This window comes from Pempheris klunzingeri, chromosome 11 (genome assembly GCF_042242105.1).
Source record: "Pempheris klunzingeri isolate RE-2024b chromosome 11, fPemKlu1.hap1, whole genome shotgun sequence".
Classification (NCBI taxonomy): domain Eukaryota; kingdom Metazoa; phylum Chordata; class Actinopteri; order Acropomatiformes; family Pempheridae; genus Pempheris; species Pempheris klunzingeri.
The window spans coordinates 24,067,503-24,084,043 of NC_092022.1; the positions used below are offsets into that span (position 1 = coordinate 24,067,503).

General features: G+C 41.2%; 1 protein-coding gene across 2 annotated transcripts; it reads left to right on the plus strand.

Moving 5' to 3' along the window:
* The first annotated feature begins 3,291 nt into the window (after positions 1 to 3,291).
* ptk6b (PTK6 protein tyrosine kinase 6b) lies at positions 3,292 to 14,010 on the plus strand. Of its 2 annotated transcripts, none has more exons than XM_070839454.1 (8): positions 3,292 to 3,752; positions 4,779 to 4,900; positions 7,145 to 7,308; positions 8,457 to 8,610; positions 11,201 to 11,362; positions 12,408 to 12,589; positions 12,704 to 12,854; positions 13,653 to 14,010. In XM_070839454.1, the coding sequence occupies exons 1-8, from the start codon at positions 3,325 to 3,327 to the stop codon at positions 13,832 to 13,834; spliced, it is 1,545 nt and encodes a 514-aa protein (XP_070695555.1). In that variant the 5' UTR covers positions 3,292 to 3,324; the 3' UTR covers positions 13,835 to 14,010. The 2 variants fall into 2 exon arrangements, with proteins under 2 accessions (XP_070695555.1, XP_070695554.1); XM_070839453.1 differs by having other exon boundaries at positions 12,701 to 12,854; positions 13,653 to 14,007.
* Positions 14,011 to 16,541: the final 2,531 nt, after the last annotated feature.

Consider the following 16,541-nt stretch of genomic DNA (forward strand, 5'->3'; position numbering starts at 1 on the left):
ATTACATCCTGTGAGTGGGAAGCCAACAGGGAGACGGCTGGTTTGGCCAGCAGAAGTCACACACTGAGCCAAATCAGTGTGCCTGCTCCATGGATCCAAAACGTTGGCATATTAGTTTGTCAATTACCATATACGCCAAGCAGTACTGTGACAAACTGAAATTGCCAATCATCAGCACTTTGACACATGTTTGAGTTGAGCTCAAAGCAGCTTAGACGAGAGAAAGCTAAGCTAAGGCCAGCTGAGTCTGCAATGTCCTAAAGTAGCCACTGTCCAGAGGATAACCCATTTGATTTATGTGACCAAATGGCTTTTCCTCTGCCGACACCCTCGGGACAACGTTACCACTTTATGCCCATTTGACAGAAAGATCTGTGTCAAAGTTTTCTCTTCTTTTTTCATCCATGCACCAGTGTTTGTTTTGTAGCCTCACAGGGCCACTAGCGTGGCTATACACTGCTCGTCTTATTGTTAACCACGAGCATTAAGTATTTTATTGAGCCTACCTGTAACAGATTACAGGAATTTGAGACGGTTCTGGCATGATGTTACATATCTAACACATCTGGACACAAGTTTCTCTAATGAAGTATGGGAACTGTTTTTATTCTCCTGTGATAGGTTTTTGGGGGCTGACCCAGTGCTTGAAAAGCCAGTGGGCCATGGAGCCATGTGTACAGGCCTTAAGTTATTAGACATCTTGTAGAGGCCCACAGTAATGGCCAGTTACAACTAGAGTGCCTATGTTTACAAAAATGAAGAGCCTAAGGCAAAAAACCTGCACAGTGAATCAGCCATATCCAGAAGACTCTTTTTTTTGGGGGGGGGGGGGAATTTCTGCACCACAAAATTATACAACAATGTTGTGATGCAATGCAATTTGAGAACAATGCAACTCTTGTCTTTTATGCATGGCATTTACAGCAGATAAAGCCAAGTTCAGGAAACTTCAGCCATAATCACCAAATCAGAAGATTGAGTTGAGTTGTATGTTTTAGGCCGCGTGCCATCAGGTACCAAACACCAGTAGTGCAAAAAATAAAGTATTGTTTTGGAATGTGTCTGTGGTTGATATCATGATATCTACTGTTTTCGTCTTGTGCATGCAAAGAATCCACTTGTTTCCATAAATAGAAAGCATGTAGGATGAAAGTAGAACTGAATGTCAAAAGAAGCTTTCTAAGTGCACTTTAAAGGGGAAAACCTTACTTCTCCAATTACATGAGGAAATATTGTTACTTAAGAGAGTGAATGGATGTGAAAACAACAGCGTTGTTAAATTCCTTCTGTTGTTTTTAAAGCTCCATATCAATTGTTTTAGAAGTTTTATGTTTTACATTACTGATTTTTCTAAAGCATACAGTAAGTTTTCGATTGCTTAGCAATTGACAGTATCTAACTTTGTATTCACCAAAACTCCAAACTTTCCTTGTAGCTTGTTATTGATGTTGCTATGTATCAGTGTTAAAGTCAACAGACCATAATTCAATTAGCTATTAGAAACTAGAACAAAGCCCATAGAGTCATTTTTACATTTCCTTTTCACAATCTCAGTTTGGGATTATTTTTTTCCCTGTGTCCAGTTCTCCATAAGCCCTGCCTACCAATGAGTGTGATGCTTTTTAGCAGGAATGACAAAGACATTTGCTTTTATGTTTGTATTATAATATAGTCATTGAAAAAGTTCTGCATTTAGTCTGAAGAGTATGAAACTATTCCTCTGAGACTACGTTTTAATCGGTGCACGCAAACACATTTGTTTTTGGCCTACATGTTTTTTAAGATTATTCCTACACAACCACACAGTGCTTACACAGACACATAGCAAATAACTTGGATCTGAAACACAACACAGATGTGCCACCATAACACATGCATACACATACATCTCTCTCTTAATTAAAGAGTTAGCGCTGTTGTGAATTGGTGCTCTATAAATAAAGATTGATTGATTGATTGACATACAGTACAATACATGTACACGTACGCACATGTCTAGCATGTGATTGTTCTACAAAAACAAATCGCTTCTTCGCCAATTCAAAGGAAATACTTCATCCTATAGCGGGAAATAAAAGAAAAAGACAATATATAGATAATAGATAGATAATATTACATCATGATGCCACAGAATGATCAGAACTCTAAGTTTTCACTTGCCAGGATGTCCCATTTATTTATAGCTGAGCTATTTGCTCTATTATCATATCTGACTGCAAATAATAATGTTTGAAAAATAAAATGAAGGAGCAAAAAGCCAGTTTTTATAGAATCAAATATATAATCCTCACTAAGCAACACAACAATGTTCATATTTTGATCATGTTGAAATAATATAAAGTATAAAATAATATAGAGAAAAGTGTCCAAGTGGAAGTGGAGCAGGTGGATGGGCTGAATAGGTCAAACAAGGTTAAACAGTGAACCTCAGAAACCTCAGAAATCATAAGACGACAGCACATGGTGACCTGTCATCTCCTCAGGTTACAGATCTTGGCAGCAGATGCTACATATTCCAAGAATATCTTTTAAGCTCTGCTCACCTGGCCAAGCGGGAAGGAGGAAAAGGCTAAACGCTTTAAACTTTAAATCAAATGCTGCAGACGGAAGTCAAAGCAGTGAGCTTTCATGGGGGCCATAGAAGTATCAGTGAACATCTCTGTTGTTTGTCTCAGAGCTGACACCTCGTCTGAACTCTCACAGCAGCTCCTTCCTGACTGGAAGGAGCTGCTGTGAGAAGATAAAAACACTCATCTCACAAATATGTGATCAGATTTCTCTGGAGTCGGTTTCATGCACCTACTCGCAGTAAAAATCTGATTGCAGAGGTCACTGTGATTCCTGGTCCTGATTTTAGGTGTAGTTCTAAATTCTGGTGTTGGGTCATTGCATCCCTTTATATAATAAGGAAGCTGCTGGAAGAAGATTATTTTTTCTATTAGAAATTATAAAATATCCAAAAAGAAGCACTGAGAATCCAGAATAAACCGATATGATATATGATCTATGGTACATTTTGGTACTGATTGACTAGGATTGTTCACACCTTACTGTCACTTGTGCTTTTACATTCATGACGCGTCCGTCTGTCAGATGATAGGCGGGTCCGCGTGCGCTTCATTACCGCCTGTCATCAGGAAGTTGTTGGAAGTCCTCTCCTCAGGGTGCTGCAGTCACAGTGCGAGCAGCGCACACTCCCACACTGTGAAGGCATTCCCGGGATTCCTCTCACCTGCCCGACAGGTGGAGCCGGCTCCGGGCCGACGCGCTCCGAGGCACCAGGAGGGGAAGGCGGCTCGAAGAGGGGGCCGTTCATGGTCATCTATGGGTGAGTGTCTGCGGAAAGCTTGCCCGTGTCTGGAAGCACTGTGGCAGAGGATTTTCAGCGACAAAAAGGCTGCGTCTGGAGGAGGGGGAGGAGGAAACAGTGTTAGTGAAGGAGGAAGGGACAGCAGCAGCAGCGCTGAGGAGAGATCACCGAGTCCCACACCGAGTCCCACACCGAGTCCCACACCGAGTCCGCCTCCGCAGGACAGGGGGTCCGAGGGCGGCTCCCTCTACACGGCCTTGTGGTCGTTTGAGTCCCGGCACAAGGATGAGCTGTCTTTCCAGGAGGGGGACATGTTCAGTGTCATCAGCCGCAGGGGGGACTGGTGGAGCGCGAGGAGGATCGACAAGAACGGCTGCGTCCTGAGCAGCGGGATGGTGCCGCACAACTACCTGAGCAGGGCTGACTCCCTGCAGATGCAACCGTGAGTGCTCTTCTACTTTCTTCTAGCTCTGCAGCTGTGTGCTGTGGGGGTTTGTGCCGTGCACCACTTCAGAACACCTCTGATTCAGCAGCTCAGACTGTGATTTACTGCACATGTCACTTGCTGTGGAATAAACAATATTTCAGGGAAGCTGTCACGGGTCATATTGATAGTAAAGGGGCAAAAGTCATGAAAACACCCACTGGATTTACAAGCTTCCCCGAATAATAATAATGTCAGAGCCCTTGTCACCAGGAAGCATCATGTGGAGTTTGAACTAACGCAGACAAGTGGACAGAAGAACAGGATACAACCTCAGCAGCCGCTTGTGTTCAGCCAGCTCCTGCTTCATCAGTCTGCTGGGTGCTGAACACATGCACATCCTCCTTACAATATAATAATAATATAATATTATAATACATAAGCACGTCTATCATCACCTCACTGGACTGTTTGGAGCTCTGGATTGTCTGGATGTTTCTACCAGCAAGTGAACATCCACACTTTTTTTTTTTTTTTTACTTTTCACATCACATCACGTCACATCACAGAGGTTATACCCCCCCCCAACCATCTGTTGCAAGCAACACTGTGAGACATGCCAACAGCAGCTTACATAATGTCAGTGCCATGTCTGTGTCTCTTAGCAGTGATGCAAACTGGTACGCAAACACTACGACAGTCGGCCTCACCACTTCTTGTTTTGTCTTTCTCCCCGTCTGTTTATTGCTTCAACAGAATGGGAAGTGTGTAACATGGTTATTCCCACATGTCAGCAGGTGCTGGAAAGCTGAAAATGCTTATAGAGTCGCTGTTTTTTCTGATTTTTGTTTTTTTCTGATTATACAAATGACACAATTTTACATTTGAGCGATCTATTACCATCTAATGTTCACTTTAAATACCTCAGCCACGCTGATTGCGGATTCTGGTTTGTTTGCTTTCACTTTCAACCATTTACAGGTAAACATCTGAAACCACTTGCCTAATATTTGCTTTTGTTTATGGTCTTCTCTCTCGATCCAGATGGTATTTTGGGCCAATGAACCGCTTTGAGGCCCAAAGCAACCTGCTGGGACTAGGAAATGAGCAGGGAGCTTTCCTCATCCGACTCAGTGAGAAAGATGGCGTGGGATACGTTCTTTCAGGCAAGACGAGAAGGAGAGGCGTGTGGTGTCAGTCAAATACAGTGAGAGGAGATGAAGATATATTTAAATATAAGGATGACAGAGAACATCACACATCACCTGACCTTAGATAGATGATCACAGTACCAATCAGCTTATTTGGCCATTCTCCCACAGTCAGTATCAGCTGAGCTTCACTGAGTCTGTTCTGCTGTGTAACTGTATGCAGGCTGACAAGCTGCTCGCTGCAAGGCACAGAAAGAAAAAAAAAAAACCTATTATTTCAGTGCAGCTGGGAGGGAAGCTAAAGGCACAACTTGCCTATTTGTTAAAGAAACAGTTTGACATTTTGGAAAAAATGGTTACTTGCTTCCTGGCAGGAAGTTGGAGAAGATTGATATGAAACCAAAGCCAGAAGAAGTTTAGCTTAGCTTAGAACAAAGTCCTCTGACTGAATCCACTTACTAGCATCTCTGGAGCTCAACATGTTGTGTCTAATTTTTTAGATCGGTATAAAAACGATGTGTCACTGTGCTGTTTTTCTGAGGTCGTGTGCCAGACTATTTCTTGCCTGGAACCAGTAACTTCCTGGAGTCTGAGCCAAGAAATTATGTGGCACGTAAGCCCCAGTAAAGTGGCAAATTGTTATTCTTACTTTTCTGTTTTGCACAGTATCAATCTTCTCATCTAATTCTCTGCTGGACAGAAAATAAGCATCATTTCCAAAATGTCCAACAATTCCTTTACTAAGTGCAGTGCGGCACATGCACACACAGACACAGAACAAGCAGAAAAACATATAAAATGATGATGTTTCCGTACTAAACCCAGACACCAGCAGATAAACAATGTGTGATAATTAAGTTCTCTGTAAAAATTCTCTTCCTTCCTTCCTTCTCAGTGCCCACCCATGCACTGTATTACAGTCACAAGGCATTTAACTGATGCCCTTTCAAAGAACAACAGCACAAGCGTAACCACAGAAAATGTCAGTATTTATGTTTTCATGCAGCCTACTAATCTGAACCTTTCAACATAACCTACAATAGTGGCCTCAAAAGTGGGGTGTGGAAACCTTCAGGGGTCTGCTGGGCTTCACTCTCTGGCACAGAGGTTAGGTATAGGTTTCTCCTATACACAGTTTAAAAGAATCTGTTTTTATAACCTGGATGAAGGGAGGACTTAATGCAGGACTGTTGGATCAGACTAAAAGGGTTTTGCGAGGTACCGAACAAGCTGACAATTTAATTCATTACAGTTACATTATAAGAGTTTGTCCTTATATACATTCCAGTGCTATAAAGAATCTCTTTAAGGACATTTCCAGTCTCCATTGCTCCGTAGTCTAGACGGTAATAAACACAAGCAGTCAGATGATCAGACTAACATTGTGTCCATGCTTTCGGATCTCTGAAATCTCTGAAATCTCTGTGGGGCCTTCAGCAGCTCCTTCAGTGAAAGACTGTTACACCCCAGGTGTAAGAAGGAGCGTCAGACTGTACAATGCTGCATCATAGCCTGCTGCACCAACCACTAGCACAACCACTACCTAATGCACTTTATTATTACTACCCAATCCTGGGCAACTGTGCAATAACTGTGCAATAATCCACAATCTACATAATTCTTCTGTATATATTTTGTTTATTTAATTTTCTATTTCTTTAACCCTTTAACCTTCTGCTCAACCATATGGTAGAGCACATTTTGACTCACTATATCTTATTGAAAACATGTTTTACTTACGACATCTCAACCGTTTGGTAGAGGCCAATATTTCAAAAAATGTGGAGTCTGTTCATAAAAAAACATTGATTTTTGTGATAAGTGCCCCAAGGAACTAAAATATATAAAGAATAAATTTTTTCATAGCTTTTTTCTTGGTGAGGAGGTTAAAGGGTTAACTATTTCCTTCCCCCTGAGCTGCAGTAACAGCAAACTTTCCCCACTGAGGGATCAATAAATGTTATCTTATCTTATCTTATCTTGAATATGCAAAGTCATGATAACTGAGAGATGATGGCCAAACATACGAAGAATAAGTTCCAAGTTATGATGAACCGAATCATTTAAAGTTTGTTTTTGATGGAAAATATTAGTTAGTTAGTGGCAAAAATAACGATGAACATTTGGAAGAACGGTGTTAGGAGCAACTTCCACCACATTATTGCTTCAGTTTTTTCTTCTGTTTTGTGCAACAGCTTAAACAGCAATCTTTGGTGTTTTCCTCCCACTGTGTGTGTGTGTGTGTGTGTGTCTCTGCAGTGAGGTCCAGCAGTCGGGTGAAGCATTTTAAGATCCTCCAAACAGACGACAGGGATTTTCACGTGGAGTACACCCACCACTTCAGCTCTCTGATTGACTTGGTGGAGTACTACTGCGCCAACAGCCTGAACAACACGGGCACGCTGGGAAACCCCTGCAAACGGGTACGACAGGCCGCGTTGGCTGTTTTGGTATCGTTGCGCTTCTTCAAGTTTGTGTTCCTCTTATTTCATGGTCATGTGAAAACAAGAAGTCATTCAGCAACATTCAGCGACGACGTCCTAAAAATATCACTCCTATACAGTTGCTGTGAGAACGTTTTACATTAAATAGATGACATCAGTCTGCAAGTGGATTTATAGGGTAGGTTTGATTCTGGTCTGTCTTAAAAACAAACTCACCTGCCCACATGTAGTCAGCGTTGCTTGGCTGTAAACATTCTTTCTGTTCATACGGGCCATTGAGCAGTGCCTTCCTAACATGCTGCTGAAGTGATGGGAGTGTTTTCAGTATAGAATCCACTAAAGCAGGCTCTGTAATGATGGAGAAACTAGCAAGAGTAACTAGATTATCCAACCAAAACTATCCAGCCCCTCCCCTCCTCAGGCTTTGCTCTAAAGCCTCAGTGAGTGTGTGCTTTATGCTGGGCAGTGACACACACTTCGGCTGCACTTTCTCTGCCGATTTTGCACAATCATTCCAAATGAAATGATTGTGCAAGCTTCTAAAGTCGCGTACTCTGCCTTTAAAACAGACTTCCATGCAAGTTCCCTGTTATCACAACAGTATTTCTTTTGTGTTGCATCAACTTCACTGGAAACAAGCAGTCACTACACAGGAAAATAATCAACTATTTTGGTAGTTGATTAATCGTTTTGGTCTTTTTTTTTTCAAACAAAAAGCCAAAACGTCCTCAGTTTTCTCTCGTGAATCATGAGGACTTTCTCATTTACTTTCTCTTATATGACAGTTAACTGAATATCTTTGGGATTTGGACTATTTGTTCCACAAAACAAGACATTTGATGACTCCCCCGTAGAATAAACACACGTTGTAATGGACATTTTTCAGTAATTTCCAACATTTTATGGATTTCATTGACAGATTTTCCATATGTCATGTTTCCACATTTTGCGGTGATTCTGAAATTGAATTAGTAAATGGGGGAAAAAAATCATTACATCCAATATATAATTATTGTAAATCATAACCAACATTTAAATCCTGCCTAGAGACATGGATGTGAATGTATAAACTGTATTTGTGTCTCTTTTTGACCCACAAGTGTTTGTATATATGTTTCCTTCATCAGAAAAAGCCCAACACCCCTTTTCCAGTGGATGAATGGGAACTCCCAAAAGAGGAGTTCACCCTGGAGGAGGAGCTGGGCAGCGGCTACTTCTCTGACGTGTACCAGGGACACTGGAAAAACCACATCAATGTCGCCATCAAGATCATCAAAAGTGGTATTTCATCATCTGTTGATTTAATAGATGGACTGGAGGCTGTGACAATCCATTCCAGACCGTCTGTGATTCACAGATGTGCATGTTGTTTGGCTTATAAACTTTAAAGTTAAACTATAAAGGTTGTCCATATAGGCTTATATCACGGGTTGCTAAAACAATTAGTCAACATAATTAATCAGCAACAATTCTAACATCATCTGACTTATTTTATCGAGCCAAACTGGCTGCTTCCAGCTTCTCTCAGATAAAATCATGCAAATTGAAGACATCATCTTGGCTTCTGGGAAAGTTTGATGGGAATTTTGACATTTTTAAGACTTTACTTTACTTTACTTTACTTCTAACTAGATTAATCAATGATTAGAATAATTAGTAGTCTGGTACCCTTTTTCTTGCAGCAGGGATTTCATACATGCTGCTAATTCTTGCTCCTGATGTATTCGTGACACTGTAGGAAGTGGCTCATTTCTCTAATCTTACAGTGTGTCATGGCACATGGCACCATGTTATGGTCTACAGTGGCTGTAATATAATCCTTTGGGAATATGTGAGTAGTGAAAGTGTTTGTTTTTGCCGCTGACAGGCTCAGATTGTCATTCTTAGTGTCTGACAACAATATGGAAAGGATCCCTTTATGGAAAGAAAGCCTTTTTGTTTAACCACAATCAGTCTTTATACCACTTTCTGTAAAGCTACCAGACTCCTTTGACAAAAACAGTAGTTTTACCTTACAGAACACAAGAGTTGCTTGTCTAGTTGAGTTTTTATGTCTTAAAAACTCCAAAGTCACACAATAGCAGCAGCCCCCATGCTCTGTAAGGTACAATTACTGCTTTTGTCAAAGGAGTCTGGTGGCTGTTATAACGGCTGTTTCTGGTTAAATAAGAATCGGCATGCAAACCCTAAACCAGTCAGGAAGTATCTTTTCAGTAAACCCAATACAAACTAGCTTTTCCTCTGTAATCCAGATGGAAATCTGACTCGACTGCAGCGGTGTGGACCTGAATGTTTTGTGTTTGTGCAAAGTCCTACAAATGGTGACTCAGATGTTTCTCATGTTTGCACATCCATCACAACTATTTATGCCCATAATTGTGTTTGGTGAAGTCTATTATGAACACATGAAAACTGACCTTTGTTGTCTTTTTTTGTCATTATTGATAACATGTTGGACCACATTTGAGTGAAACTAGGCGTGGTTTAACTGGTAAAGCGTTGTTATGTGTGGAATTGAGGTGACACGCAGTTGGATTATTCATCATTGTTGTCGAACAATCAGTGAAATTCTTTTCAGGTTAAGTAGAAATTCATCATGTTTTTGGCATGAAGGCTGTGCTCATGCTAATGTCTGTGTCACTGTTGTGTCCGTGGAAACAATAATGTGTTTTCACCCAGGACAAATGGATCAAATGTGTGTAAAAGAAGGCTGTAGAGAGACAAGTGAGTGCAGATTGTGGGAGTAATCAGGAAACACAAAGCAAAGCCACTAAACTGCTGTCTGTCAAGTGGCTCACTTATCACTTATCACTTATGACTCATTTATTGTAGAGTAATAATGTAAAACTCCCCATCCAAACAGGAAGTAAATGGCTTTTGTGCTTCATCTTTTCAAAGCGTCACCGTTTAAAACATACCTTCAGACTGAAACTCAGGCCAAGTTATTGAGGATGGCTCTTGATGACTGATGTGATCTGACAGCTTATAACAGAGATCAACACTAACTACTCTGTTCCAGTGTAGTAACACCCAGGGCTCACTTCTTCTTTCCTTCTAGTAGTTTTTAAATCGCACATGTGACCTAAGTCAAGTGATGACATTTTGCGTCCTTGAAGCAAACATGTTGGAAAGGGAACTGAGACGAGACTGACTCTTTACAACGTCAGAAAATTGGAAAATTGTATTAAGTGTTCTTCACTGAGCCCAAGGAGGCCTATTCAAAGTGCTTGCTTTGTCTAACCAGCAGTCTGGAACCAAAGATATACTAGTAATACTACTAATGGCTTAACTGTTGGTTTAACTATGGTTACCTGTGGTTAAATAGGCCTAGAGCAGCGGTTCAGACCAGAACTAAGTGTGTTATAATTTAGATTTAAGCGAGGTTTTAAGCATGAAGTGGATACCCTCAACTCATTTTAGATTCTGGCAGAATTTCTGCCAAATCAGTTCTTGTTTGACGTTCAGTTTGAGGACACAATGTCTGATTGTTTGCCTGATCGATCTGACAGTCAGATGGATTTCTGGCACGTCAGACATTTTGGCCAGCTGTCTGCAGTGTGAGCAACATGACTGCTGTCAAAAGAATAACTGTAAAAAAGTACCATTAATAACTGTTAAAACCCCTGATGAGGTTGTTTTAATATTTTTGGAATCATATTTACATGTTAAGTCGAGCGATTATTGTCAAAACAAAACAGATATACTAACTCAGCTGCATGAACATTTCTGTTCTTAAAATTATTTAAAATGAGGTTACAAACCACAGAGTGTCCTTCGACTTACTGGCTAACCTCCACATTGCTAAAAGTCCTACCCTCCCTGTTCCTCTCTAGTCTCTGTTCCTCTTTTCATTCTCTCATTCTCCCTCTAGACTCGGAGTTGAATCACCGTGAGTTTCAGAGGGAGGTTCAGATCCTGAAGCGTCTCCGCCACCGTCACCTCATCTCTCTGTTTGCAGTCTGCACGGCCTCGTCGCCGTACTACATCATCACCGAGCTGATGGAGAAAGGCAGCCTGCTCAACTTCCTCAGAAGTAAACCTCAGCGGTCTTCTATGTCCGTCTTTTGTGAGAAACTATCAGAGTGTCATGCCCCGGGGTTAAGATTGGGGTTAGAGCTCTGTCTGTAAATTCAGTTTCTGTAAATTGATCTATGACTGGCTTTGGAAAACACACTCAGTTGTCAGCTTACTAGGTGAGAAAATGATGCAACAGGTCTGCAATAAATCCTCCTTTTTATCGTAGTAGTCATCTGGAAACAGGTCTAGAGCCATGCTAGCAGCTTGATGTTAAGCAGGTACGATGTTTGCAGTGCTCACCGTGTTAGTCCGGCACAGATTTGCTGCTCAGTGGAAGTACAGTTTGTGGTTATAAACCAAATTAGCATTAACAACTGGAATTCTGTCCAGATGATGCTGTTAGACGAAGTGAAGGAATCAACGTGAGGTTTGATGTTCTGCTTTAGGTTAAAAACCAAAAAGCATCAACATGAAGGCAGACTCCACCAGAACCAATAGAAACTACTGGTGCTCATGGAGGTGCAAGGAGGAACTGTCACATTTCACAACAGATCAGTAACTGACTCATGAACAAACAATGATACTATAAAATACTCACACCGCTGTCTTTGGGTATAATAGTGTGGTACAACTAAGCAGAAGACACATTTGAGATAATGCTTCTACTTTTGGAAATATATCCAGACATGCAGTTTGTGCTGGTTGGGCTTGCAGAGCAGCATATCAGCTTCTGTTTACAGAAGGAAAGTGCAGCTATTTTTGAGAATAAAATGCCAAACATGAACATCACTTCCTTAAATTAAAAAGACAAGAATTAGATTAGATTAGAAGTTAAAAAAAAAAGAATAACCAATAAAATCAACATGCGGCAAACACAAAATAAACAGCATAAATAAATATTTTATGTCTGAAAAGAGGAAGGAAGCTGTGAATAATGTTTAACCAGTAAACTTTATGTTAAATGTGACTAATGCAGCTCAGTCTTAGCTGTGAGGTTCTGTTTACTGAACAGAACTTCCTGGTTCTGAGTGTTTCACCTGTGGGGTTTGTCTCTGTTTCAGGTTCAGAGGGGCAGAATCAAGACATGGCATCCCTCGTTGACATGGCTGCCCAGGTGGCTGATGGGATGTCATACCTGGAGGAGCAGAACAGCATCCACAGAGACCTGGCGGCTCGAAACGTCCTGGTGGGAGAGAACTACATCTGTAAGGTGGCAGACTTTGGACTGGCCAGAGTGATCAAGGTAGGGAGGGAGGCAGGGAAGGAAGGGAGGGAAGGAAGGGAGGGAAGGAAGAGGGGTGTCTGTGTCTTTGAAGTGAAAAACCAGTTTTTAAGACAAAGATTTCTCCCCCAGGAGCCGTTCTACATCACAGAAGATAAAAAGATTCCGTACAAGTGGAGCGCTCCTGAGGCCATCAGCCACGGGAAGTTCTCCAACAAGTCAGACGTGTGGTCTTTTGGAGTGTTGCTCTATGAGATTACCACCTATGGAGGCATTCCTTACCCAGGTTGGTGGGATTTCTTGGATTCAGTGATACTTTCTAGCACTGTTCAAGTTATGACATGAAATATCGAGTCAAAGTCCGTGTGGAAAATATGTTTCCATGTTTGTCCCAGAGAGATCAAAGTCTGCAGGAACATCATGATATTAGTCAAATCAGTGCACAGTCACTCCATTCAACTCCTGCGTCTTTATTGGCATTTGATTTATTAATCATTGTTATCGGATTCATTGTTACTGGAAGGAGGAGGAGAAATATATAAACCTTATTTGAGTTTCCCTTTAAATTTTGAGTTCCTTTTTTTTGGGGGGGGGGGTTGGATGCAGTGGATCTATCTGCAAACAACACACATCGTTGTCACATAGACATAAACCTGAATCAAGGCCTGAATCGAGTGTGTGATCTTAAAAGGATTCAATCATGCAGCCCTACTGACAGACTGCTAACAGTTCAAGGTGCTACAGTATAATTATTTTCACGAGATGATTAAATAAACTATGCACCACTTTGCAGGAGCTGATTAGGGAACTGCAAGTCAGATATATTTATACATGGTACGGTAAACCTCTGGGTCCAGCTGTGATATGTAGGGAACTACAGTTCCTACTCAGCCACACACTCACCACCTATCAACTCCCAGAAAAATCAGTTCTCACCTTTTGCCACTAGTAAGGTTTTTATTCCTAGTCACTTATCAAACCACCAGTGAAAACACTTTTTCCTAAAGTGTTTTCACTGTATTGTGTAAGTATTGTAGTTCACTTCTTTTTCCTCTCTCTACCCGCTTCACTTTCGCTCCATCAGCCCTTAGCAACCAGGAAGTGTACCAGCAGGTCACCAAAGGCTACAGGATGCCAGCTCCGCCCAAATGTCCCGACTTCTTCTACCAGATCATGTTGAAATGTTGGAGTGCCGAGCCAGCCGACAGGCCCGACTTCAAGTCCCTCAAGGTCCAACTGGAGAGCAGCTCCTACGAGTTGGAGTGATCCACCTCCACCTCCTCCACCACCACCACCTTCCTGACTTCCTGCAGTACATACTTACAGCCACAGGGGGGCAGCACAGAGTCAGACACTGAGCGAGGATCATGAGTTTTCTCACTAAGGTCTCTTTTTTTTTTAATGTCTAGAAAGACTTTAATTTTGTTTGTTTGCAATGTTCAAACATGCAAAGCCCAATGTATGTAATTTAGTCCAATTCCAGCTGTTTAATATTTTCATGATGTGATTTTTGTTTTTCTCAGAGATGAAACCATGTGAAGAGTAATCAATTAACCATTTCAGTTTTGTGTGTAAGAAGAAATATATCAAGAGACCCTGATGGGCTTTTTTCACTATTACCAAATGATGAATTAGTTAATTAAGACAATAATTCTGCAGACAAATGCAGCGCAGAAGCTTTTCTTACAGGCCAAAGCTGCCGTATTTAGTTTATTTATCCGGCGTTGAAAGCAGTTTGAAAAGCAGCAGATCCTTACGTTTGATAGGCTGGAACCAGAAATCTGTTTTTAGCAGACAGTTAATCAGTTAGTAAGATTAATTTTCTGTCAATCAACAAGTTGATTCATCGTTTCAACACGTTGCGAAGAGGTTCTAAGGTTTGTTATATTTTCCTATAGAAAACAGTTTTGGGTCTCTTATTTTAATTTCTTTATGAATCTTTTTGACTTGAGACCTCATGGAAGGAAGAGGAGGAACACAATCCTCCTCTTCAGAGTGTTATCTTTTTTTTCTTGTTAACTGTTTAGTCAGCTGCTCTTTGAGAACGTGAGATGAGAGGTTCTTTCAAACGTTTATGTTCCTTTGACAACTGGACAAACAGAAATCTTCAGAAGAGCTACTACATGGACCTTGAGGTGAGACAGCCTCCCTAAAGAGAAACTGATACCATGTGAAAATCAGTTTCTAAAGAATGAAACAAACTAACTTTGCCAGAACAAAATTCTTACTTATTGATCCTCGTCAGCTGTCTGCAATATTTAGCTGTGGCCAGCAGGGGGAAGCACAGTCACAGTATCTCAGCATCTTCCTCTCTAATGAATGAAAAGTGAAGTTTTAATTGCACTAATTAATCACAATTCACCCGAGTTCATACAATCTTTAGCCTTCCAGTATTTGGACTGTTTCTCTCCTTCTAGATATAAACTGCAGAAATGCTAAATGAATGAGTAGTCACATGGAAAAGATAAGATCAGCTGTCTCCCATTTACCTTTTGTATATTTGTATTGCATTATTTTGTACAGCAAGGGGGGAGGGGGGGGTCCCAGTCCCCAGGTGAAGGACTGCTGCCATAGATGGCATACGTGGACTATGAATCACAGAGCAACACTTCTGGAGAACAAGCAGAAAGCTCATGACGAAGTGGATCGAAGGCAAAATTGAAAACAAAGCGTGTCCCCACTAATCAGCATCTGTGTCAAACTGTGTCAAAACCATACAGCCATCAATAGATGGAGTGACGTGGCCTTTTGGAAATACTTACAATACAAATATTAACGGTCTTATGAGTGATGTTTGATCACAGTTTGTCTCCTCTTCTGTAAATGCTGTCCATGTATGCTGCTGATGAAATGTCTCGTAACACCTTGTTTGTATTTTCACGTGTGTGTGACTGGTTCACTGCAGCATGAGTGCAACAGCAGTTACTACTGTCCCATTTAAACGCGTGATGTGCTTATCAAAGCAAACATCTATTGTGAAAGTGCTGACTCAACACTTTCAGCCTGGTGCAAACACAATGCGACTCTCTGCACATATGTACAGTCCTCTGTATAGGCCTCTTTTTATATTCTGTCTGTTTTTATGCCCTTTAATGTGCAGTGATTTTATAAGTAATGCAACAATGATGAACATGTGTCATGTGGTTGTTTGTAATTGATTTTAAAGACACTGTCAACATGCAATTGTGCGTTTAAAGGAAAGTGGTTCTAAGCCATAAATCCACCAGCAACACATACTGTGTACCTGTGTGTGTGTGTGTGTGTGTGTGTGTGTGTGTGTGTGTGTGTGTGTGTGTGTTACATTCCCTCCTGTCTGTGTGAGTTAACTGGGTCACTAATGTCTAACATCATCTCCGTCTCTCTGCTCACCAAGTTCAAATGTTCTGTGTTTAATGTGTGTTTAGAGGGTTTAATGCTTTTCATTAGGGGGACTTGCATTTTGTCTCCAAAAGGCCCCACAATGTGACTGTGTGAACAGATTTATGTCCCCATACATGAGACACACACACACACACACACACACACACACACTTTGCCCTTAACAACGAGTTCTTTGTGTCATTCCAGTGATGAAAGAGCATTTTTAGAAAGTACATGTGCAAAACAACCTGCATAAACCACATGTGGGCTTAGTCAGTTGTGTGTGTGTGTGTGTGTGTGTGATACTTTTTAAGTCTCTGAGGTGTCTTGGGTCAGCATATATATAAATATATATATATCTATATATAAATATGTGTGTGTCAGTGTGTTTGCACGAATGCACGTGTGCATGAGTATGATATATGTGACTCCCTGTCCTCCTGTCCTGCAGAGTCATGTTGCTCAGTGAACTCAGTTCAAACATGTGAATGGAGAGCAGTCAGAAATAGAGCAGACCCTCAGATTACTCCCATGTGGACCCAGTAACCTCAACAGGAAAACTGAGACTCACGATCTGATCCGAATTGTGACAAATAGGTCAGGAGCCCTCTGA